Below are 22,962 nucleotides of genomic sequence, written 5' to 3' on the forward strand. Positions count from 1 at the left end.
GTGCTTAACAGAGCACAAGGCGGGTGGGGGTCGCAGGAGCTGATGAGGCAGGCCAGGGTCCGCACTCCACAGTAAGCCACTCCCGGGACACACCCCCCTGCAAGGTCCCGGACAGGTGGCCCCCAACCTCATGCCCCATCCTCAGTGAATACTGGATCCCTCTCTTGACAAAATCGGTTTCCCAAGACTTACTGATCTGGTTATTTGGGTGTTCCCCATGAATGGGTGCCTCCCCCAAGTTAGACTCTGGCAATAGACGTAGGAACCACTGCTGTTTACAGATGTGGACACCGAGACCCACAGTGGGTATGAAAGCTGAGTAGCCAGGAAGCCACAGGCCCAGATTAGAACCCAAGTGGGTCTGTCGCCAAGCCAGTCCCTCCATCGAGCATCGTTCTGGCTCTAAGGACGGCAGTGGAGACACCTGCTCCTGGGCCCCCAGGGAGCTGGATGAAACCCATCTCTGAGAAGCTCCTCTCCGGGCTCAAGGAAGAGGAACTGGTGCCCAAGGTCCCCCAGGACACGGGCTTCGGAGGTGAGGCCCGCCTACACAGAACCCGGGACTGCCTGGGCACCTCTCATCAGTAACTTTATTACTCTCCAAATGCTGTTCGTAAACTGTGGTCTCCGCGGGCATCGCTGTCCATCACGCGCCCTCCCAGCCGCAGAGAGGGGCGAGCCCAAGGAGCCCACGAACAGAGCCCAGTCCATCCTGTCAGAACCATCACCCCTTCCCCCTCCCACCCTCACCCCGTGGGGAGGGGTCTCCTAGGGACAAGACGTCTCCTTCCTCCAGCCTCCTCTGGATCGGGGGGCCCGCGCTCCCCCCCTGCCCCGCGCTCCTCTCTTGGGCTCAGGCCAGCCTTGCTGGGCCCCCACACGGCAGGTGGAGAGGACGGGGGGGGGGGGGGGGCGGAGGGACTCGTGGGCGCACCTGCACGGAGTGGGACAGCCTGGCAGGCCGTGACAACCCGATAGGGCCGTGTGGCCCGGGACAGGAGTCGAGAAAACAAAGGTTCCGACTGGAGCCGGCGCAGGAGCAGGGGGCTGCAGGCCGGTAGGGGTTGGGCGGCGGGCATGGCGGCTGCTACCCCAGCGGCCAGGCTGGGAAGGGGCCCCCGCCGCCGGGGCCCACCGCCGCGCCCGCGCCCGCGCCACCCACCGCGCGGCCGTGGATGCGCTGGTGGCGCAGCACGTGCTCGCGGCGCCCGAAGCCCTTGCCGCACTGCCAGCAGGCGAACGGCCGCGCCCCCGAGTGCGTCTTGCGGTGGCGCACCAGGTGCTCGCGCCAGTAGAAGGTCTTGCCGCACTCGCAGCAGGCATGCGGCTTCTCGCGCGCAGGCAGCGGGCGCAGGGCCGGCCCGGGGCCGCCGGGGTGCGTGCCGCGGTGGCGCCGCAGGTGCTCCTTGCGCCGGAAGGCCTTGCCGCACTCGGGGCAGGCGTGTGGCTTCTCCGCCGAGTGGCTCTGCCGGTGGCGCAGCAGGTGCGCGGGTTTCAGGGCAGCCTTGCCGCACTCAGGGCAGGAGGTGGTGCCCGGGGCGGCCACCGCCGCCGCCGCCAGGAAGGGGGGCAGGCCCGGCGCGGGCGGCGCCGCGGGGGCCGGTGGAGGGCTGCCCGGCTCCTGCTTGTAGGGGCGCGTGGCCTGGGTGTCCCCCGTCGCCAGCACCTCCACCCCGTGGGCCGCATCTCCTGCCGGGCAAAGGCACAGAGTGAGGGCGGGGTGGTGCAGGGCACAGGGGGCGGGGGTGGTCGGGCCTGTGTCAGGAAGGGCCCTGCCGGAGCAAAGCTTAATGCCAGGAAACCATGGGAGCGGGGGGAGGGCTGATGCACCCCCCCCACCCCCGCTCATGCTCTCTCTTTCACTAAAACCTTTTATTTTATTTTATTTTTTTTAAGGATTTTTTCTTTATTTATCTGACAGAGGTCACAAGTAGGCAGAGAGGCAGGCAGAGAGAGAGGAGGAAGCAGGCTCCCTGCAGAGCAGAGAGCCCGACTGGGGGCTCGATCCCAGAACCCTGGGATCATGACCTGAGCCAAAGGCAGAGGCCTAACCCACTGAGCCACCCAGGCTCCCCTCACTAAAACCTTTTAAAAAAAGATTCCTGGGGCGCCTGGATGGCTCAGTCACTAGGTGTCTGCCTTCAGCTCAGGTCATGATTCCTAGGGTCATGGGATCCAGCTCTGCATCCGGCTCCCTGCTCAGTGGGGAGTCTGCTTCTCCCTCTCCCGCTCCCCTCTTTCCCTATCTCTGTCAAATAAATAAAATCTTTCTAAAAAATTTTCTTTTAAAAGTTCCTGGTTTAAAGTAACAGATGGAGGGGCGCCTGGGTGGCTCAGTGGGTTAAGCCTCTGCCTTCGGCTCAGGTCATGATCCCAGGGTCCTGGGATGGAGCCCTGCATTGGGCTCTCGGCTCAGCAGGGAGCCTGCTTCCTCCTCTCTCTCTGCCTGCCTTTCTGCCTACTCGTGATCTCTGCCTGTCAAATTAAAAAAAAAAAAATCTTTAAAAATAAAGTAACAGATGGACAATGGAGAGAGGGAGGGATGGACAGCAGGTGGGGGGGTGGGGGTGGATGGAGGAGAGGGGACAGTAGGGAGACAGAAGCGTGAAGGAGCAGGCAGGCTGGCCACACGATGTGTGATGCGTGGCGTCTGAGTGGGGATCTGGGGAAACGGATGGGCGGGTAAGTCGGGGGACAGGTGAACCTCACATTTCCTTTCTCTAGGTTTTTAAACTGCCCTATGGAGTTCTGGGGGGATAAGCTCTAGCTCATGATCCAATTTACAAAAACGACCCCAGTGCAACTGCGAAGTGTGAAGCTCCTGCTCCCATCCACGGGCCTCCTCCATGCCAGCCACCAGCTCCTACGCCCGGCGTCCTGGCCATTTCTCCTGGGTGCAGAGATACCTCCCGTCAGGGGCAGAAGCCACCGTCCCCACCCTGGTTCTGGACCTGACTTGCTATTTGGCCTCAGGCAAGCTGCTTGAGCTCCTTGGACCTTGGGTTTCCAGTCTGCTGGGCATGGGCTTCCAGAGAGCGGCGTGTACCCAGCAGGCCAGCCAGAGGTGGGGTCGGCTTGGTGCACTGCAATGTGCTTAAAAATGTGAAAAATGTGTGAAAATCAGGCATGTCATAAAAACCCAAACTGTGGACTTTTCTTGAGGAAAAAACTGCTGATATACTGGGTGACAGTCCCACATGGCAACACAGGCAGCAAGAGAGCTGGCAGAATGGTGCCCGGCACACACGCCCAGCTGGGACGCATGGTTAGGCACCCGCTATACCGTCAGGCACACGCTATCGCCGTGCCCTCTGTGAGGGCGTGTCTGACCCATTTCCAGCCCCAGTGCCCAGCTCAGGGCCTGGCACATGGCAGGGACACCAGGAATGTTCACTGAGAAAATGAATCATGAGGACGGGGACCCCCTCAGGGTGGGGGAGGGGTGAGCTACTCACCTAAGGGCATCATCCCAACATCATCCTTTCCAGTGCTCACCCCAGACCCTTCTGTAACATCCTGAGGTGCCCTCACTGCTGGTCCCTGGAATGAGAGATACCACACTCAGAAATGAGAAACCACAGTGACAGGCTCTACTTTTTCTCCCCTGCAAACCTCACTACGTTGTCATCAAGCCCTACCACGTGCTCTGGGGGAAGCCGGCCACCAGGCCTCTTGCTGGTTACCAGGTGAGGGACCATCTGGGGAGCAGATCCCCCAGCCCCCAGCTAACCCCCTCATGAGTCCCTGAGTCAGATCTGCCCCAAATTCCTGACCCACAGAAACTGTGAGACAACAAGCATTCGTTGTGGCAAGCCTCTAAGTTTGGGGTGACTTGCAAAGGACAACTGACACAGCAGCTTTAAATCCTACCTTAGCTTCACAATTCCTGCCCTCTGGATAAAGTGCAAACTCCTTGACAAAATACACAAGAAAAACATATAAGCTATCTCTAACTCGGGAAAAAAATAAAGCTCAGGAATGGAACTTTTCCCTGATCAAATGGTAGATCACTTCTGAGCAGACAGTGTCAGTCGGGAACACGAAAGGTTACTGAAAATGTTTCAGACTATTCTATGTTTCAGACATATTTTACGTTCATATTCTTCATGCTATTGTCATTGTTCTTAAGCCCTTGTCCCCAAAGAACAGATCAGAATCTTGGTGCCAACAAAGGAGAGCTGACTCCTGAGTTCCACACACCCAACCTCCTTCTCATATTTACTTCTTTTAAATGCAACGCTTAGGGTGGAAGTCAGGGATGCCTAAATTTCTATCAGCTAGCAAGACGACTCTGCAGGGAGCTTCCGGAGCTTTTCCCAACATGCATTGTCTGGGACCTGTGAACGCCCACGTTGTCTGGTGGCGGCAGGATGAATACTTTGCGTGGTCACCTCTTTGCTCCAGTAGGCGGATTCCTGACCACTCGCGTGGCTCAGGCTGTTATGGTGCCACAGGTGCCGACCCGCTACTTGCTTCTGCTGTGGCCCACAGGCCAGCGTGCCCTGGCACCTCCTCCTCCAGCCCCACCTCCGGCCAGATCCCGTCCCGAAAGTCCACAGTAGAAAGCTAATAATGCCCCGAGCATGCCAGGTTCTCTCAAACCTCCACTCTTCGGCATACTCTTCTCCCTCTCCCTAGAACTCCCTCTCCCTGTCTGCCTCCAACATGTCCTTCCAGACTTGACTGAACCCGCATCGCTGCTACCACACAAACGTTTATTGGCCTCTGTGACTAAAGAACAGTCCCTATCCTGCTACCTGTCACACTAGACTATTCAATGTGGAGGTTATATGGATGCACATTACAAATGCATATATTTAGGGGTGCCTGGGTGGCTCAGTCATTAAGAGTCTGCCTTTGGCTCAAGTCATGATCCCACGGTCCTGGGATTGAGCCCCACATTGGGCTGCCTGCTTGGTGGGAAGCCTGCTTCTCCTTTTCCCATTCCCTCTGGTTGTGTTCCCTCTCTCACTGTGTTTCTATCAAATAAATAAAATCTTTAAAAAAATAAAAGATTACAAGAATGCATATACTTAAAGTACACGACCCAGTGAATTTCAACACGTACACGCTCCTGCAACTGCCATCAGCGCCGAGATGGTAAGCATATCAGCCCCTGAAAGTTTCCTCATGCCTCTCCGCAGCACTAATCAGCAAACCCTGATGCACGCTTCCCGTCGCTCCAGAGCTATTTCCATGTTCTAGAAACTTCATACGTAGAACCACAAAGTACACAGGTTCCCTTGTTCTTGGTGCGGCGGGGGGGTGGGGAGGCAGTCTTTCATGCGGTACCATTATTTGGAGATTGAGGATGCTGGCCAACAGTTCTCTTTCTCGCAGCATCCTTGGTTCAGCCCGCAGAAGGAGCTAGGAAGTATACCTTCTTCAATTTTTGAAAAGTTTGTCTGGAGCTGGTATCACCTGGTCCTGATATGTTCAGGAGACCTCCCGACAGCCACCTGAACTGCCACCGGCATTTCTATGCCTCTGCTGCCCATCTGCTCCCACAGAGTGTGCGCTCCAGGAGGGGAGGGCTGGCCCACCTGCCTTCTGTGCATCCTGGTGCCAGTCCTTTTAATAACTGTCTCGAGGCGTGACTCACCTGCAGAATTCACCCACTGAGAATACAATCCCGTGGGCTTTAGTGCACTCACAGGCATACAACCACCCCCAGTTCTAGGATATTTTCATCTTCCACAAACTAAACCACAGACCTAGTAGCAGTTGCTCAGGTTCTCTGCCCCAGCCCCGGGGAACCCGCAGGCCTGCATCTCTGGGTCTGCCTGTTCTGGAAGCTGCATTAACGGAATCTTGCGGTCTACAGCCCCTTCTCACAGGCTCCCTCCCCCTTCCGCGTCACGTCTTGGACAGTCACTCCAGCAGGCGTGTGTGGCTGAGCAGCGTCCGCTCGCGAGGCTGGACCGTGCTGCTTCTCCATCCCAGCGGGCACCTGGGACACTTCCACTGCTTGCCTGTTACAGAGCCTGCCGCCCGACTGCCGCATCACTCACATCAGGGACAGATGTTTGTGGGCTCGTATGCCAGGTGGGGACTGTGGGCTCACAGGGCGGCTGGTGTTTAACCTTCACAGGCACTGCCAGACCTGTCCCCGCGGCACATTCCCGCCACCATGGAAAAGGGCTGGGCTCCAACTCCCGGTGCCTCTTCTCAGTAGGCGCCAAGCAAGTGAGCGACGGGTGGGGGAAAGGGTAAGGGTCAAACCATCTGCCTCTGCTCTGATGAAGAAACGGTTCCTGAAGAACAGGGTAAAGTTAAGCAGGTACCGAGGTGTGGAGTCAGGGTCCAGCATGAGACTCACTAGGTCCCTAGGTGCCTCCAGCCACAGACCTGCCTATGGAACCCTGAGCATGTTACCTCCCACCCTGGGGTCAGGGCGGAGGGGCTGAAGTGGCACTCGGTCTCACCCCAGGTCCTGACCTGGACTGGCACGGCACAGCCGCCCGGGAGCGGGACACAAGCCAGGTGCCTGCCCCGCCGGCCTCTGCTGCAGCTGCGTCAGCCCGCCCTCGAGCCCAGGAGCCCGGGAGAGCCAGCAGGCTCTCCTGGTGATTCTAGGGCACACACGTCCTCTGGATGGCCTGGGGCTCTCTGGTTTGGGGTCCCAGGCATGGGATGCTAGACTGTGCACAGAGCAAGACACCCAGGCAGAAGAGCCGTGGGGATGAGGCTTGGGCACTGGAGCAGGCACTGGGGGCCCCGTCTCTGGGGTACAGCAAGCTTAGAAGCAGAATCTAGAGCCAGGGCCTGTGGGTTCCACTCCTCCCACTGTCCCCTAACTAGCCCCGTGACCTCCGGCCAGTTGCTGACTTCTCTGGGACGCGTGCTATCACCCGGGAGACAGGGTAACACTGTGCGGTACTGACCCCTCAGGGTTGGGTAGAGACAGGCAGGCTGGGCTAACAGTGGGTTTCATGGGGGCCTCTTAGCCTCCAGGGGGCTGAAGACCAGCGTCGGCCTTGTGGCTGTACAGCTGACCCCCAGTAAAAAGCCTGGACACCAAGCTTGGGAGCCTCCCTCGTCAGCATAGTGCTGTCCCCACGGCACCCCTGGGACAGCAGCTTTCCTGGACCCAGCCCTGAGGGTCTCTCGTCTTTTCATTGAAACGAGTCAGAAACGGGAGCACCCCAGCTCTCGTCAAGTCCTGAGTCCTTCTCAGGAACTACTGAACCTAGGTTGGCCCCGGGGAGCCCCGAATCTGCAGGTGGTATCAGGGCAAGGGGTCCTCGGGGAACCCCTGAGCGCCGCACACGGAGCTGCCCAGTGGCCAGCACTGCTCACTTACGGCAGCAAGGACACTTGGGTTCAAGTCTGCACTTCCTACCCTGCAGGTCCACCAGGTGGGGGGTGCGGGGAGCGAAGGCAGGAGGCCCGACCACAGGGTCCCGCAGGGTCCCGCAGGCCATTGTGGGGGGGTGGTCTTTCTCCCGTAGCTTCACCCTCTGGCCCAAGATGCACGGGCTCAACAAGCCCTGTGGCCCACCTTCAACTCTCGGAGCCGCAGCTGGCCTGCCCTCCTGCACACGGGCCCTGCCAGCCTCTCCCCTGCTGGCTGTCCCTGTTCTCTTCCTCCTTGGTCCCAGAACTCCCTGAGCGCTGACCCCGGAGGCCCAGGCCAGCGGGCGTTTCCTGTTGTGACTGACTGCAACCCGGGCTCTCCCCGCCTCCCGCCCTCCGGCTTTCCTTTGGGTTTCCTGGGCTGGCCGGGGCTATTGTGTGCCTGCCACCAGACAAAGGTGGGGGGGTACTGGGCGTGGCCAGTTCAGTCCCGCCCAGCTGTCTCCCCTCACCTGCAGCATGGACCAGGCTCTCGCTCCACAGATGTGACCCGCACTGTGCACTGCCCACTGCATCCAACGGAGGCGGCCTGGGGGGGTCACCCTCTGCTCCCTGGCAAGCCCCTTTCCGAGCACCCACCACATACGGAACTGAAGGCACCAAGGACACAGCCGTGAATGGGGCAGACACGGCCCCTGAGCTCGAGGACCCACGCTCTAGTCACTGCCACCTGCATCACAACACCAAGGGATTTCCACGAGGCTGGCTCGGCCAGGCAGGAATTTCCCTCGGCCCCTGGGGATCCCAGCAGCCAAGAACAGTCCTCAGAACTACAGAGGCCCAAACGCTGCCGGTGGCCACGCCAAGTGCCACCGCCACCTCAAGAAGCAGCTGGGAGGCTTCTTCTAGAATCAAACATACCCTCCGCGAAACCCAGCCCTTGCGCTCCAGCCACCGCTCCGGACAAAGAGCACTTATGCCCACACGGACACACACAGCTCGGTCCTTAAGACAGCTGCATTCAAAACCACCCAGCACTGGAGACCACTTCTGGGTCCTTGAGTAGGGGAGGGACAGAGAAGCTGGCGTGTCCCCACCACGGCGCGAGAAAGGAACCACCCACCAACACACACCACCGCATGCGTCAGCCTCAAAGGCACGGTGCGGAGCGAAGCCGCAGCTCACACACGGAGCTCCTCTCTGGGTTTCCCCAGGTGACGCACCGCACGCTGGTGGCCCACGGGGCCCTGCAGTGCCAGCACAGGTCCCTGTCCTGACTCCCGTCAGGGAACTGTACCCCATCCCCACCCTCAAAAAGTTAAAAGTACACGGAAGCCAAGCACCTGGCTGGCTCAACAGCTGAGCGTCTGCTCAGGTCACGATCCCAGGCTTCTGGGATGGAATCCCTCCTCTTCCGTCCCTCTGTCCATCATCTGTCTATCAGGCTCCCTCTCCCTCTGCCCCTCCCTCACTTGCATGCCCTCTTTCCTAAATAAAATCTTAAACAAAAGCAGCCCACGGAGGCCGGCCCCTGCAGCCTGTAACAGCAAGCTCGGCGCCTGAGGGAGGCCTGGGAGCAGGGCTCTTTGGAGCTCCTGGGGGCCCTGGCAGCCGGGTCTGGGGCCGCACCAGGGAAGGCTCTGCCCACACACGGAGGACCCCGGCCCCATAGACACCCTCGTCCCAGATGCATTTCCCAGAGTCCAGCTTTCTGGGTCCCTCTGCCACAGTCTGAGGGCAAAGGCCTGATGCCCAGGCAACCATCGCTCTTCACGCCTTTGCTTTAAACAGCTGTCCATCCCACAGCAATGGGGAAGCAGCATCCAGGGGCCAGGGATGGTGTGGCGTGACCCCACAGAACAGCATCACCCCGTCCAGCGACGCTCTGCCTGGCTCCCCGCCCGAGGCTGTTCTCTTACCAGAGGAGGAGAAGGACGCCCCAGCAGACAGGGAAGCTGTCAGAGCATCCCCGGAAACCACGGCTCGGGGAGACTCTGACACCCTTTCCACACCCTTTCCGACTCCTCGGGCACCCACCTGCGTCCGCGGCAGACACAACAGACCCTGCTCCCTGGGCTTGGGATGGTGACGTGTGGGGACAGCCCCAGCATCACGGGAAGAGTCGGGGTAAGGAAAGGACGTGGCCTTGGAAGTGGAGGCTGAGCGAGGCCCAGGGATGGAGCCCTCCCTAGAGCGGCCAGCGGGTATGCAGCCAGGTTCTAGCCAGACCCGAGGCTCCTGGTGGGAGTTGGGCTCCTGGCTGCCAGACCCCGGGAGAGCTCATCCACAGCGCTGCTCTGCTGCCATGGGATATGGGGGCAGCGGTGGGGAACAATGACCCGGACAAGCGGCCATGAGAGGGGGCAACGGAGGGGTGAGGCGGGCTCCAGGAAGCAGGACAGAGTGCATCAGAGGGAGCCGGGCCAGAAAGGAGACAGGGATGGACGAGACCACGGCTGTGTGCCAACGGGGCACTCCCAGCAGGTGACCTGCCGTCGTTCTGACGGCCACTTGGCGTGGCCACCGGCAGCGTGCAGGCCTCCGTGGTTCTGAGGACTGTTCTTGACTGCTGGGATCCCCAGGGGCAGAGAGAAATCCCTGCCTGGCCGAGCGGGTGGTGACCCCAGCCTGGGACCCTGTGCTGCACACACCCCGGGACGCCAGCTCAGCCACCTCGCACACCACTGCCAAGACACTAAGAGCTTGGACACACTGAGTTCAATAATTAAATCCTCTGTTCCTTTCCACCCTTTCTATTATGCTACTGGATAGTTCAGGACTACATACAGGCTCACGGACTACTGCTCCCCCGACAGCGTGGCTCTAAACTGGGGGTCTGCAGGCTGTTCCTGCGACGGACCAGGAGTAAGGGTTTCCAGCTTTTTACGGGCCATCGGTCTGTGTCCGCACTGCCCCACTCAGGTCTTGTGGCAGAAGAGCCACAGGAACCGTGTAGACAGATAGGCCTGGCTGTGCCCCTCTCCACAAAGCTAGAGGGCAGGGGGCAAGCCTGGCCCATAGGCTCCGGTCGGATGACCCCATCTCAGTAAAGCATCTGGTCTCCCACAAAGAGAGGGCTGGCGTCTGCCCTCAGCCACCAGGTGGTGACCTGTAAGGCCTGGGGGCACCCTGCCTGACACAAGCGTCTGCGTGCCTGGTGGCCTTGGGCCACACTAGACAGTCCCACGGTACAGTTTGTATCAGAGACTTCCAGACGCCCAGGGTCTGCCCGGCCTCCATAGGGGCTGGAGGGGACGGGGATCAGGCCCGCACACTGGGGCCCAGCAAACTCTGGGCACCGAGGCTCAGGGAGCCACCCTGGCTGGCGACACTGTAGGCACAAGTCACACACCATGGCCGGGAGGACTTCAGGCTGTCCATGCATCCCTGTGAGAAGGCGGCCGGAGGCTCCGGGCCAGGGCTGGGGCCCTGCAGCTCCTTCCTCCGCTGACCTGATCTGCACCCCTCGGCTGTGACAAACCCCAGTGTGAGGGAGGAGACGGCTTTCGGGTGGCTCTGAATCCTTTCCCTGAATGCAACTGGAGAGCAGTCCCAGAGACCCCCAAAGTTGCCAGGAGAGTCAGAGGGAGGGCAGTCTTGGGGACCCCTTTGCATGCACACACCCGCCCCAAAGCCTCCCGCTCTCCCTTGTGCCCCTTGTGCCCTGAGGCCTGGCAAAGAGGGGGAGGCCGATCTCCAGTCAGGTGAGGGGAAAGCTGGTCCTCCCTCCTCACCCCCCCACTCCCGTCCCCTCCAGCCCCGCACTCACCCAGAGCTCCTCCAGCAGGGCCACAGCCTCCTCCCCGCTCCGGGGCCGCCGGCTGCACACCCAGGCCTGGACGTCAGCGGGCAGTGCGCTCAGGAACTGCTCCAGCACCAGCAGCTCCAGCATCTGCTCCTTGGTGTGCAGCTCGGGCCGCAGCCAGTCTCGGCACAAGGTGCGCAGCAGCCCCAGCGCCTCGCGGGGGCCCGGCGCATCGCCCAGGTGGAAGTGGCGAAAGCGGTGCCACGGCGAGTCCAGGGTCAGGCCCTCGGCCGTCAGGCCTTCCTGCTTCACGGGCTGGGGAGACAGGACCTCCATGGGGGTCTGTGAGTCCTGCGGGGACAGCAGCGCCTGTGGGGAGGGGAGTCAGCACAGTCAGAACCCAACTCAGTGATGCAGGAAACCACCGCCTCCCGCCGGCTGCACCCCAAGCACGCCCAGGTGGGAGCCGAGGGACCCGGAGTAAATGGTGGTGCCTCTCTGCGCCTCAGTCTCCCCTCCAAGGCTGAGGGTGAGTGCCTGAGAAGGAAGGTGCCGGAGGAGGGGAGATGGGACCCTGTCCAGGGGCAGCACAGGCTCCGGCCCTGTCTCTGCCCCTTCCCTGCAGGTGATGGCAGGCCCCACTGCCCCTCAGTCTCCTCCCTCGGCTTTGTGTGAGGAGCAAACACACAGACAGCCAGGAACAGCACAGCCCAGCCGGGCTCAGAAAGCCCGCAGCTCTCGCCAGCACCATCGCCACCGTGACTGCTTGCCCGATGACACGCAGACCCTGCGCCCCCTGCGGCACGGGCTCTAGCATGTCCGCTCCAAAGCCACCACCCGCCCCCGCCGCTTCCTTATTCACATCCCCCAAACCCACACGGAGCTCTAACTCAGCACCCCGGTGTCCAGAGGTGGGTTTGGATGAAGTTGGCACAAGCTTCAGTTAGAAGACACAGGGGCTCTAACAGGCGGCGTGGCAGCTGGGGCTCCCGAGATGGCGCTGTCTGCTCGGAACTGCTGGGTACAAGCTTACACATTCTCACTGCAGCAAGGACAAGGCTGACGACGTGAGTTGACAGATGTGAACCGCACTCACCATGGCGACCGCGTCACAACATACCCACGTCAGATGGTCCCGGGGTAACTGAACACAACGCTCTATGTCGATGACGTCTCAGTAAAAACGGAGAAAGAGACGAAGAGAAGCCATGAGGCTGGGGTCCGAATCCGAGGGGATCGGTGCCGCTAGAGGAACAGACATCCCTGGACGTGCTCTGCCACATGAGGAGACAAGCAAGCTGCCCCCGCAGCCCGGACACGAATCTGCCTGCACCCGACCTTGGACTCCAGCCCCAGAACTGAGAGAAATCAGTGTCTGTTGCTGAGGCGCCCATTCAGTATTCCCGTGGCTGCCCATGCCATCCGACACATGGATGGGCCCCCAGTCATGTCCGGGGATCAGGAAAAGAGGCGGACTGCGGGACTTGGCCCACATCCACTCTCCCTTTCCTCCTCTGTGCAATCCCCCCACCCTCCAAGGAAACCTTGTGCCCTCCACTTCCTCTTCCCTGTTCCCGAAGGAGGGGACCCAGACACGGCAGCATCTCCACCGGGAGACAGCTGGGGATGTCTGGAGACTTTTGACTGCTGGATGGGGGTAGGGGAATGGGGCTGTGGGTGTCCAGCGGTGGGGAGGCAGCTGGCGGTCCTACGGCCCACAGGGCAGCCCCATGGCACAGAATGGTCCAGCCCCGAATGTCAACAGCACTAAGACTGAAAGACTCCAGGCTAGAAGAGAGGTCCTCCTGTGGTCCAGGGACCCCCAGGGTACAGGAAGGTCAGAACTGTTCCATCATGACGGTAAGACGGTATCTGAGGGTACGCCGGGGTCTTCCACAGGCTGCACACACACAGGCCAAATGGAGAAGCCATCTTCTTTCAAATCAGGAATTGGAGATATTCGCAGAAAAACAAGACCACGTTTCCAATTTTTTGTTTTGGAAAACACAGTTATTTTCCATTAAAATAAAAGGTTATTTATGTCAACATACGAAATGTTGATTACTTCTATTCCTATAGGCAATATTAGTAAATACTTTGAAATTTCTTTGGCCTTTCGCTTTAATAGGATACATACCCACAAACACAATTGCTACTAGTAAAGATAGTTCGGGATCTCCAGTAACTTTTAAGAATGTAAAGGGGCCCTGAGATCACACTTGAGAACCACTAGGACTGGGTCAGCAAACAGCCACCTGTGGGCCAGATCTGGCCTGGAGCCCATCTTTCCTTTTTTTTAATTTTTTTTTATTTTTAAGATTTTATCTTTTGGTTGTGGGGCTTAAACCTACAACCCCAAGATCAAGAGTTGCATGCTCTACCAAGTGGGCCAGCCAATTGCCTCTTTTTAAAAAATTTTTAGAAGATTTCTTATTGATTTATTTGAGAGAGAGATATAGCAAGAGAAAAAGCAGGAAGCAAGGGGGAGAGGGAGAAGCAGGCTCCGCTGAGCAGGGAGCCAAAAATGGGGCTCTATCCCAGGACTCCGGGGTCACAACCTGAGCCAAAGGGAGACCCTTAACTGACTGAGCCATCCAAGCACTCGCTTTTTTTTTTTTTTTTTTCCCCATAAAGTTTTATTGGTACACGGCCAAGCCTACTTGCTCGGGCACCATCCCTGGCTGCTTCTGAGCTCGGAAGACAGAGCTACGGACATCTGGCACAGACTGAAGAGCTGCAAAGCTGACACGTGGCTAAAGCTATCTACTGTCTGGCTCTTCCAGAAAAAGTTTGCCAACTCCTGATGGTGGGAGACCAACACAGAAGAGTTCCTGGATGGCCCCGTGGGTATTGGCACTGACCCACGTCGTAACACCCTGCACTGTCAGGAAACCAGTTTTTCTACTGGGCTTGAGCCACTGTGTTTCGGGGCCTCATTGCTGCAGTAGCTTGCTTCTGATCAGGACTACAGAACAGCTCTCGCGACCCAAGGCAGGAGGCAGATAAGGGCTCTGACCAGTGAGAGTCAAGAGCAGGTCTGCGTTTGAATAACTTTCCTCATGATATGAGAAACTTCTGTGGCCAACCTCATTTTGCAGCAAAGGAGGTCGAGACAGGAATCCTTGGCTCTGGGACACAGGCTCTGTGTGGCTGGGCTGAAAGGTCCCCAGGGTAGCCCAAGTCCAAAGCCCTGGTATTTTTTTTTTTTAAATATTTTATTTATTTGACAGACCGAGATCACAAGTAGGCAGAGAGGCAGGCAGAAAGAGAGAGGAGGAGGAAGGCTCCCTGCCGAGCAGAGAGCCCAACGCAGGGCTCGATCCCAGGACCCTGAGATCATGACCTGAGCTGAAGGCAGAGGCTTTAACCCACTGAGCCACCCAGGCGCCCCCAAAGCCCTGGCTCTTAAGTATTACGCACTGACCATGGACATCATCTCACTGTTGGGCCAGCCACCACACCCTCCCTCATCATCTCCCTGCTCCTGAGCCTGCAAATAACCCCACAACAATCAGAAGCGGTTTTTTTTCCCTCAACACAAATCACATTATGTCACTTCCCCACTCAAAACCCTCTGGCTGCTTCCTTGCTACAGAAGGTCTCCCATCTGCCTACCTTTCTTATCTCTCACTGTTCTATCCCTGGCTCTCTCTACTCCTGCCACACCACTCCTGGATTATATTCTCAGACTCAACGCTAGTCCTACCCCAGGGCTTTTGTACCTGTTCTTCCCCCCATTTACTCAGCTAACTCCTCCTCTTTTTTGAGGCCTCCATGCAATTTCCCCTACTCAGAGAGCCTCCTCAAGCCGTCTGATTAACACAGCATCCACACATCCTACCCTGCAGTTACTATCCCATCACCTTTACTAATTTCCTTTAGTGTTTAACAAGACAAGGGCTAAGGGCTTTCTTTGTGTGCTGTCTTCCTTCGTGAGAACTGACGTGTTTTTTTTTTTTTTTTTAAAAAGATTTTATTGGGACGCCTGGGTGGCACAGTTGGTTGGACGACTGCCTTCGGCTCAGGGCGTGATCCTGGAGTCCCGGGATCGAGTCCCACATCAGGCTCCCAGCTCCATGGGGAGTCTGCTTCGCTCTCTGACCTTCTCCTCGCTCGTGCTCTCTCTCACTGTCTCTCTCTCTCTCAAATAAATAAAAATCTTTAAAAAAAAAAAAAAAAGATTTTATTTATTTATTTGACAGACAGAGATCACAAGTAGGCAGAGAGGCAGGCAGAGAGAGAGGCAGAAGCAGGCTCCCCGCTGAGCAGAGAGCCCGATGCGGGGCTCGATCCCAGGACCCTGAGATCATGACCTGAGCCGAAGGCAGAGGCTTTAACCCACTGAGCCACCCAGGCACCCGTGAGAACTGACGTTTTAGGAGAGAAAGAGACCACATTCACAGAGCCCAGCGTGCTGGCTGGCACTCAAAGAAAATTTATGGGATGATCAGTGCTATGGGATTTTAGTATTATTGCCTCCATTTTGCCAATGGAGAAAATAAAGACATTTGCCTAAAGTCACTCAGCTAGTAAGTCACAGAGCCTAAACTCACACCCCTGTCTGCCAGGCAGCCTGCAACATCACCTCCCGCCCACCCATCTCTCCATTCAAAGCTGGTGAGCCTGGGGTGGCAAGGAAGGCTTCCCAGAAGACCCAGGCCAGAGCTGAGTCTCAAAGACACAGAGGAGCCTGCTTGCTATGAGACAGATCCCCCTGGATTGGACTGGAATCTGACCTGAGAGAGCCAGGGCTCAGGCATCACGCTGAAGGGTCCTGCAGTCTTGCGGGGAGGGGGCTCGAGGGTTAGCCACCAGCTGTCCACAGTGAGTGGAGAGCAGGGCCAGCTGGACCTTTCTCTGGGTCCTGGGGTCACCACCCAGGAAGCAGTAAGGAAGTTCGTTCCACCAGGTGAACCAATCCTTACCCTCCACTGCGGTCCGGTGCCTCCTGCCTCGGCCAGAGTGCTGTGCGCTACCCTGGAAGCCTCAGGAGACAGCTGCTGAACAGGCTCGGCCTCACAATGCCCCACCCAAGCACCCCAACAGCCCTGCAGGTGGGGCACCACGACCAGAAGCCCACAAGATCACTCAGAGACAGGATTCAAACCTGGAACTGTGGGACCCCAGAGCCCATGCTGGTCGCACCCAGCACCTCTGCACAGCGCGCTGGGTTAACCAAAGGGTTATGAGGTGGGCTCCGGGCCTTCGCTGCTTCCATTTCCAGCTCGGCCATTTATCCAGTGCCTGACTCTGGACCCCTGACTTGCCCTCCGTGGACTGAATTTCTCCACCTGGAAACCAGGACTGATAACAGCTCCTTCCCCGCACGGGGTTGCCAAGATCGCGACCGAGAAGTGGCCCAAGATCCAGTAAGTGCTCAGAGAAGACTTGAATGTCCACTGCAGGGTTTCCAAACCTCAGTACCAGTCCCACGTGGGGCTGGATGCTTCTGTGATGTGGTCGCCGTCCCATGCCACGCGAAATGTCTATCAGCATCCCCGAAACCAGCGGCCGTTTCCCCAAGCCCCAGCTGTGACCGCCACACAGGTTTCCAGATACCGCCGTGTCTCCCCAGAGAAGCAGAACACGGGCTCCCAGCCCCGGGGCTGAGAGCCACGGGCCCACGGGACATACTCGGGGCGCAAGGTCTCTGGGACAAGCCCCAGCTCTGCAGCCGCCCAGCGGTCCGTGCTCACACACGGTACACGAGCACCTGTTACACACGGGGTCCCCATCACCCGGGCAGTAAAATGGTCCGGAAAACTCGACAGGGGCGTGCGTCGCCGCGTGAGGGCTAGGGGCGAGGAAAACAGATGCGGAGCGCAGCGGCCGCGCCAGCAAGGGCTCGAGCACAGGGAGCCCCAGGCGCCGGCACCCACACCTCGCCAGCCTCGGAGGAGGGGGCCCGCAGGGTGACGGGAGCCGGCCGCGGGCAGCTCCCACAGGCGAGCCCAGCCTGGAGCCCCGGCCAGCCGCCGGCCAACCGCCTCCCGCGCACCCGGACCCGACGCGGGCGCCCAGCACCCGAGAGAGGAGCGCGGCGGACTGCCTCAGCCTCCGACGCCCCGCACCCCACCCCTCCCCCTTCAGGGCCCTCCCCCGCACCCCGCACCAGCTTCTCCACTCCCGCCAGCGTTCCCCATCCCGCGAGGCCGCAGCCCCCTCCCACTTCCCGACCTTCCCCTGGCCCCTCCCCCTCCCATCCCCCCGCCCACCTCCCGTTTCGCTCGGCCCCCCTCTTCTCCCCTCCCCCCGCTTCTCCACCCCTCGGTCCTCCGGCCTCCAGCCCCCCTCTCCCCAAAGCCCGTCCAACCGCCCCCCTAACCCTCCCTGCCCCCCTCGCTCACCTCACTCTCCCAGACGAGGCCCCACAAGCCCCCTCACTCGTCGCACATGCGCACAAAGCTCACCGGGACTCCATGCCCCGGCAGGCTTTGCGCCAAACTCATCCGTCCCCTTCCCCCCAATACTCAGACACCTAGCCTTCCGTTCCCCTTCCGCCCCCCACCGGCCTCACCCGGAACTACGTTTCCCAGGAAGCATCGCGGCAAAAGGACGCGTCCCTTTAGCAACTCGTCGTGACGAACTTCGCACGCCCGTCTCCAGATAGCTCTGAACTACGCTTTCCAAGGGGTGTCGAGAACGGCCCACGGCCTACTAGCCCAAGCAAACAGGGTCTCTCAGCGCGCCAGGCTTGGAACTACATTTCCCAGAATGGCTGCAGGGTTTCCCCACCCCCCCAAATTGGCTCGCGCGCAAGCATGCGCAGATGTGCCGACGGGAAGGCCGAGGTGGGGAGGAGGAGCTGTCATGGCGGCATTGTCCCGAAACAGGTGGAGGTTGGACGCCGGCGGGTGCTCGGGAAATGAAATCCCCGGGCAGTAGGGGCAGGCAGGCGAGGAGGAGGGGCCTCGCCAGAGTTCGGCGCCCCTCAGGCCTGTTGGGTGCGTCTCCTTGAGAACGGGTGTGCCTGGGCGGCGCTGCTAAAGTCCGAGGCCGGCGCGCAGCGGATCGCGCCTGGCTGGGGCCGACCTGCGCGCCCTGGTTCGGCTTTCCCGGCGGGAGCCCGGCGCACAGCGTCTGGCCTCGGGGTCCGCTCCTGCGTGAATCGGGGGAGGGTGCTGCCGGCCACACGTCGTTGGCGTGCCCCCATCGGACAGGGCCCTGCCTCAGTTTCCGCACCTCGGAAACTGGACGGGAGGCAGTAGGACGGGAGGAAACGCGAGGAGATGGGCCGAAGCTCCCACGAGCCGCGTGGGCCCGGGGCAGCGCTGGACGTCGTCTCACCTCCCAGGTTTACCTGCGGTCGGTGGCCGAATGCGAGCTTCCCGCCCGGCCCACCGGTCTGCCCCTCGCTCCTCTCCTTCGTGAGTGCCAGCTCTCCGGCCTCCTTTCTGCTCCAGGAGCACCGCTGATCCGTTCCCGCTCACAGCATCTCCAGAACTCCCTTCCTCTCGCAGATCTGAAAGTCTGCCCTGTTCTTCCTCCCACCCTCTGCCCCAGCCCCCCGGTACCCCGTATGGGTGGCATTAGGCTGTATGTCTTCTTGGGACGGGCTGACTGCATGTAGCACAATGTTCTCTGCGTTCACCTGTGACGTGGTGCGTGTCCGAATTACCTTCCTTTTTAAGACTGGTTAATAATTCGTTACGTATATGGATATCGCATTCTGGTTTTCCATCCATCACAGCGCTCTTAAATCTTACAGGAACATGTCACCCTTGCTTAAAACCCTTCAGTGCAGGGGTGCCTGGGTGGCTCAGTGGTTTAAGCCTCTCCCTTCGGCTGGGGTCGTGATCTCAGGGTCCTGGGATGGAGCCCCACATCGGGCTCTCTGCTCAGCATGGAGCCTGCTTCCTTCTCTCTCTCTGCCTGCCTGTGATCTCTGTCTGTCAAAACAAACAAACAAACAAACAAAACCCTTCAGTGCAGACTCTTGACCCTGGCTGCAAGATTCGGTATTCCTCTAGTTTATGTGGTGCCTTGGTGCACATCAGAAGAGGGTGCCCTCAGAAGGACTGGTGCCCTCAGAAGGACTGCGGCCGGAGTGGGCCCGAGCCAGGGCATGGGCCTGGCAGGGAGATGGAGGGCGGGATGCAGCAACTTCTCCCAGAGAGCAGCCACTTGTAGGGAGCAGGTTCACCTCAGCTTCACTGCAGTACCACGTTCCTTCAGGCATGATCGTGGTGCTCCACCACAGTGGCCCAAGGGTTCTGAGTCAGGTCCCAGACAAGCCACACAGCATCATCTGGGGGCTGCTTGGAAATGGAAACTCTCGGCCCCCACCTCAGACCCACCAATTCAGAAACGCTGGCGTGGGCCCCCGCACTCTGTTTTAACAAGCCCTCCAGAAGCAATAGGTCAGAATAGGCACCCCTCACAGGGTCCTTGTCTAGCTGCATGAGTAGATTACATGCAAAGCCCTTACATCCTTCTGGGTGGAGAGGAAGGAGTTGATAAACGCCTTTTTTTTTTTTAAACTTCACCTACAGTTAATGTAACTGATAAATGCAAGCCCAGCCCCCACGCCTCCCACTCCATATAATAAAAACAGCTTACTTTCCCACAGAACGTCGTCTACTCATGTCTTGCGTAATTCATGTGTACAGGTCACCTTTTTTTTTTTTTTTTTTAAGATTTTATTTATTTAGCGTTGCCTGGGTGGCTTAGGCAGTTAGGCATCTGCTTTCTGCTCAGGTCGTGGTCCCGGGGTCCTGGAATTAGCTCCTCCTCAGGCTCCTGCTGATCCTCGCTGTCCCCCTGCCTGTACTCTCTCTCTGCCAAATGAATGAAAAAAACTCAAAAAATTAAATTCTATTTAGTTATTTACTATTTTAGAGAGAATGTATGTGTGAGCAGGGGGAGGGGTAGAGGGAGACTGAAAATCTCAAGCCGACTCTGCTGAACTCAGAGCCCAGTGCAGGTCTTGGTCTTAAGTCCCTGAGATGAAATCAAGAGTCCCATATTTAACTGACTGAGCCACCCAAGCCCTTTTAAACGTGGGGCTCTGCATCTTCCACCTGCACTGGGCCTCACAGATTAAGTAGCCATTCATGTCACACCACCTCGATAACCAGTGTAGTGTCGGCACACAGCCCTGTTCCTCCAGCGCCTGAGTGCACCATAAATACTGGTGAGGGATGGAAAAAAGGAATGACTCCCTGGATGTCCTTCCACTTTTTCACCTGGTAACATCATACATTCCTCAGCAATCCATTTAGATGCTGCCTCTTCCAGGAAGCCTTCCTGGATAACTCCCACCCCAATAAATCTGGATGAAGCTCCTCATCTGAGCTTCCACAGTACCCCTTTTCCTCTCCATCTCGCGCTTGGACTATTTTTGTATCTGCCCTGCTTATCATCTGGCGAGAACCTCAATCACAGAGACGCAGTTGTCAGAGCTCCCAGATTGGGGCCTTCCTGGGTGAGTGAATAAGGATTGAAGGAAAGTGGTTCTTTTTTAAAATTTTTATTTATTTATTTATTTGACCTTCCCAAGGCAGAGGCTTAACCCACTGAGCCACCCAGGCGTCCCTAAGGAAAGTGGTTCTTAACCTTACTTCCCAGGCCTGAGGGCAAAAATTCTTTTGGCAGCAGATCTGGCCCTTATCCTACCAAAGCTCCTGGGCTCCTTTGTAGCACCGCTATAATTATTACTCAAAATAATAATTAACGTTTTCTCTTTTGTACGGTGCTTTAAAGTAGGGAGATCCTCCAGGGTGGGGAGGGGATTTGGTTCATGCCTGGTGTCCAGCCCCTGGCACCCGGAGGCTCAGGTGATGTTTATTGGATAAACGGGTGATGGATGAGTGAGTACGGAGCCAGCCAGCCAGTCTGCACCCCAGCTCCTGGGGGCTGGATTGTGAGTGTGAGTCACCTTCGCCAGGCCCCAGGAAACCCTCAGGAATGAACAGTTAAATTATGAATGAATTGCTTAATGAGGGGCACACACTGCCTATTATGTTATTCTGCCCTACGCTCTCTCTCTGGAGCTGCAGAGCAGATCAAAGCATTAGCCCATTTTACAGCTGGGACAATCGAGGTTGCCCTAGAAGACAGACAGAGAGGCACAACCAGCAGCGGGTGCGGCAAGCCCACTCTTCCCGCCCTGTGGCCCTTGCATGGCCCAGGTGGCAGGTCTTCCACTGGCCGGGAGAGCCTGGACAGGCAGATGGTGAGCAGGCCACCAGGCCAAGGGAGCCAAGCAGACCTCACCTGCCAACCCAGAGAATTCCCTGGGAAGTTCTGCCCAGCTCTGTTTCCACACATCTGCCCAGAGCAAACGCAGCCTCGGAGGCCACAGCTGTGGGCAGTTCTCTCAGCTTTCATCCCCCGTGTCTTGTCTCAGGAGGCTAGAGGGTTCTGGGGATGAAGTCAGTGAGATGCGCTGGGCGAAGAGTTGGAACCAGAACACCTGCTGTCAAAGTCAGGCTGATTGAAGGTTCTGGAGGACTGGTCCCAGGGCACCTCAGGAGGGCTGGAAGGTGAGTGCAGCACAGGGTGGCCAGGGGCTGAGGAAGCATGATAAAGGAAGAGGGTCACTCATGCGCTGGGGCTGTTTGTGATTTCTGCAGTTGTGGTGTGTGAGTCCACGGGCGCCGTCCCAGGCCTCGGGGCTTCAACAGCACAGTTCTTCTCTCCCAGTTTGGCCAGAAACCCAAGATCAGGTGTCAGCAAAGTTGGTTTCGCACAAGCACTAACCACTCTTAGCAAGAAGGCCAATTCTCTGGTATGGGATCCATATATAATGATCAATTTTCTTTCTTTCTTTTTTTTTTTTTTTAAATAATTTTTAGTTTCATTTTTCAAGAAAGAATTCCAACCAAGCTTGAAAATAACACTCTTGGGACCCCTGGGTGGCTCCGTCGGTTGGGCATGTGCCATCAGCTCATGTCAGGATCCCACGGTTCTGGGACTGAGTCCCGCATGGGACTCCTTGCTCAGCGGGGAGCCTGCTTCCCCCTCTGCTGGCCGCGCCCCCTGCTGTGTGCACGATCACTTTCTCTGACAAGTAAATAAGATCTTTAAAAAAATTAAAAATAAATAAATACATACATAAATAAATAAGAAAATAATTTTCTTGTATAAATATGGAATACAGGTTGCTGTGTGATGTGGCCTTTCCCCAGTGCCCCTTGCCCGGGGATCCTGAGGACCTCGTGTGCCGTTTTGTGCCATGCTACAGACGCCTGCCGAGGTTTGACGTCTCTCCTCCACGCTGGACATCCTCAAGGAGGAGGGCCCAGGACTAGGGCGGGGGCATCCTGAGTCGGGGGCAGTGCCCCTCGAGTTCTCTGAGACTGGATCCCGCCCTCCTCTGGCCCCAGAAGTGGGACCAGCCACTGGAGAAAAATCTGATGTCCTGCGATAACACCAGGAAAAACTGCCCGCGGTAAATACACTGTCGTTGAAAACACAAGTCCTGCAGCAACAGGGAGTGTTTCTCAGAACCTTACAACCGCTTGGCATTTATGATGAGCTTTTATGGCTCTGAGAACAATTTGCTGCCGGAAGAGGAAAGTGAGCAGGCTCTACAGTTTGTTCACACCAACAACCGCTCACCCCTTCTTGTTAATGTACTCTTCCAGCAGGTTTTACTTGAAATGGATGAAATATGAGGAAGGGAGTCAGAATATGTGTTTCTTATTAAACAATAAAGTCATTGCATATATTTAAATCAAGTTCATTAAAAGGTTTTTGGCTTTACAGGGGTCTTTATGTTTTTATTTATTTGTTTATTTATTTATTATTTTTGTTTTGTTTTGTTTTGGTTGGGTGGTTGGTTTTGGTGTGTGGGTTTTGTTTTGTTTTTGGTAATCTTTTTCCTCTCTGGGTGTCAAGAGTGTTCGGAAATAAAGCACAGTGTAAAGCCAGTCCCAGCTCAGCAGGTCTGGGGAGAGCTGGAGGCTGGGAGGGTAGGA

The 22,962-nt window shown here is 57.7% G+C and overlaps 1 protein-coding gene and 1 long non-coding RNA gene across 9 annotated transcripts; one reads left to right on the top strand and one right to left on the bottom strand.

Annotated features, from left to right (window-relative positions):
• Positions 1-572: 572 nt before the first annotated feature.
• Positions 573-18,420, bottom strand: ZNF444 (zinc finger protein 444). Of its 8 annotated transcripts, none has more exons than XM_044257549.1 (5): positions 17,389-17,767; positions 11,919-12,083; positions 11,066-11,410; positions 3,456-3,540; positions 573-1,689 (listed from the first exon to the last, which is right to left on the bottom strand). In XM_044257549.1, exons 3-5 carry the CDS (start codon positions 11,375-11,377, stop codon positions 1,088-1,090), a joined length of 999 nt encoding a protein of 332 aa, XP_044113484.1. In that variant the 5' UTR covers positions 11,378-11,410; positions 11,919-12,083; positions 17,389-17,767; the 3' UTR covers positions 573-1,087. The 8 variants fall into 8 exon arrangements, with proteins under 8 accessions (XP_044113484.1, XP_044113482.1, XP_044113487.1 ...); XM_044257547.1 differs by lacking the exon at positions 11,919-12,083 and adding an exon at positions 12,138-12,315; XM_044257552.1 differs by lacking the exons at positions 11,919-12,083; positions 17,389-17,767 and adding an exon at positions 18,342-18,420.
• A 1,545-nt stretch (positions 18,421-19,965) lies between these two features.
• LOC122912158 lies at positions 19,966-22,747 on the top strand. The gene is made up of 2 exons (XR_006385558.1): positions 19,966-22,052; positions 22,143-22,747. It is a non-coding gene; the product is annotated as an uncharacterized LOC122912158 (long non-coding RNA).
• Positions 22,748-22,962: the final 215 nt, after the last annotated feature.

This window comes from Neovison vison, chromosome 7, assembly GCF_020171115.1.
Source record: "Neovison vison isolate M4711 chromosome 7, ASM_NN_V1, whole genome shotgun sequence".
Taxonomy (NCBI): Eukaryota; Metazoa; Chordata; class Mammalia; order Carnivora; family Mustelidae; genus Neogale; species Neogale vison.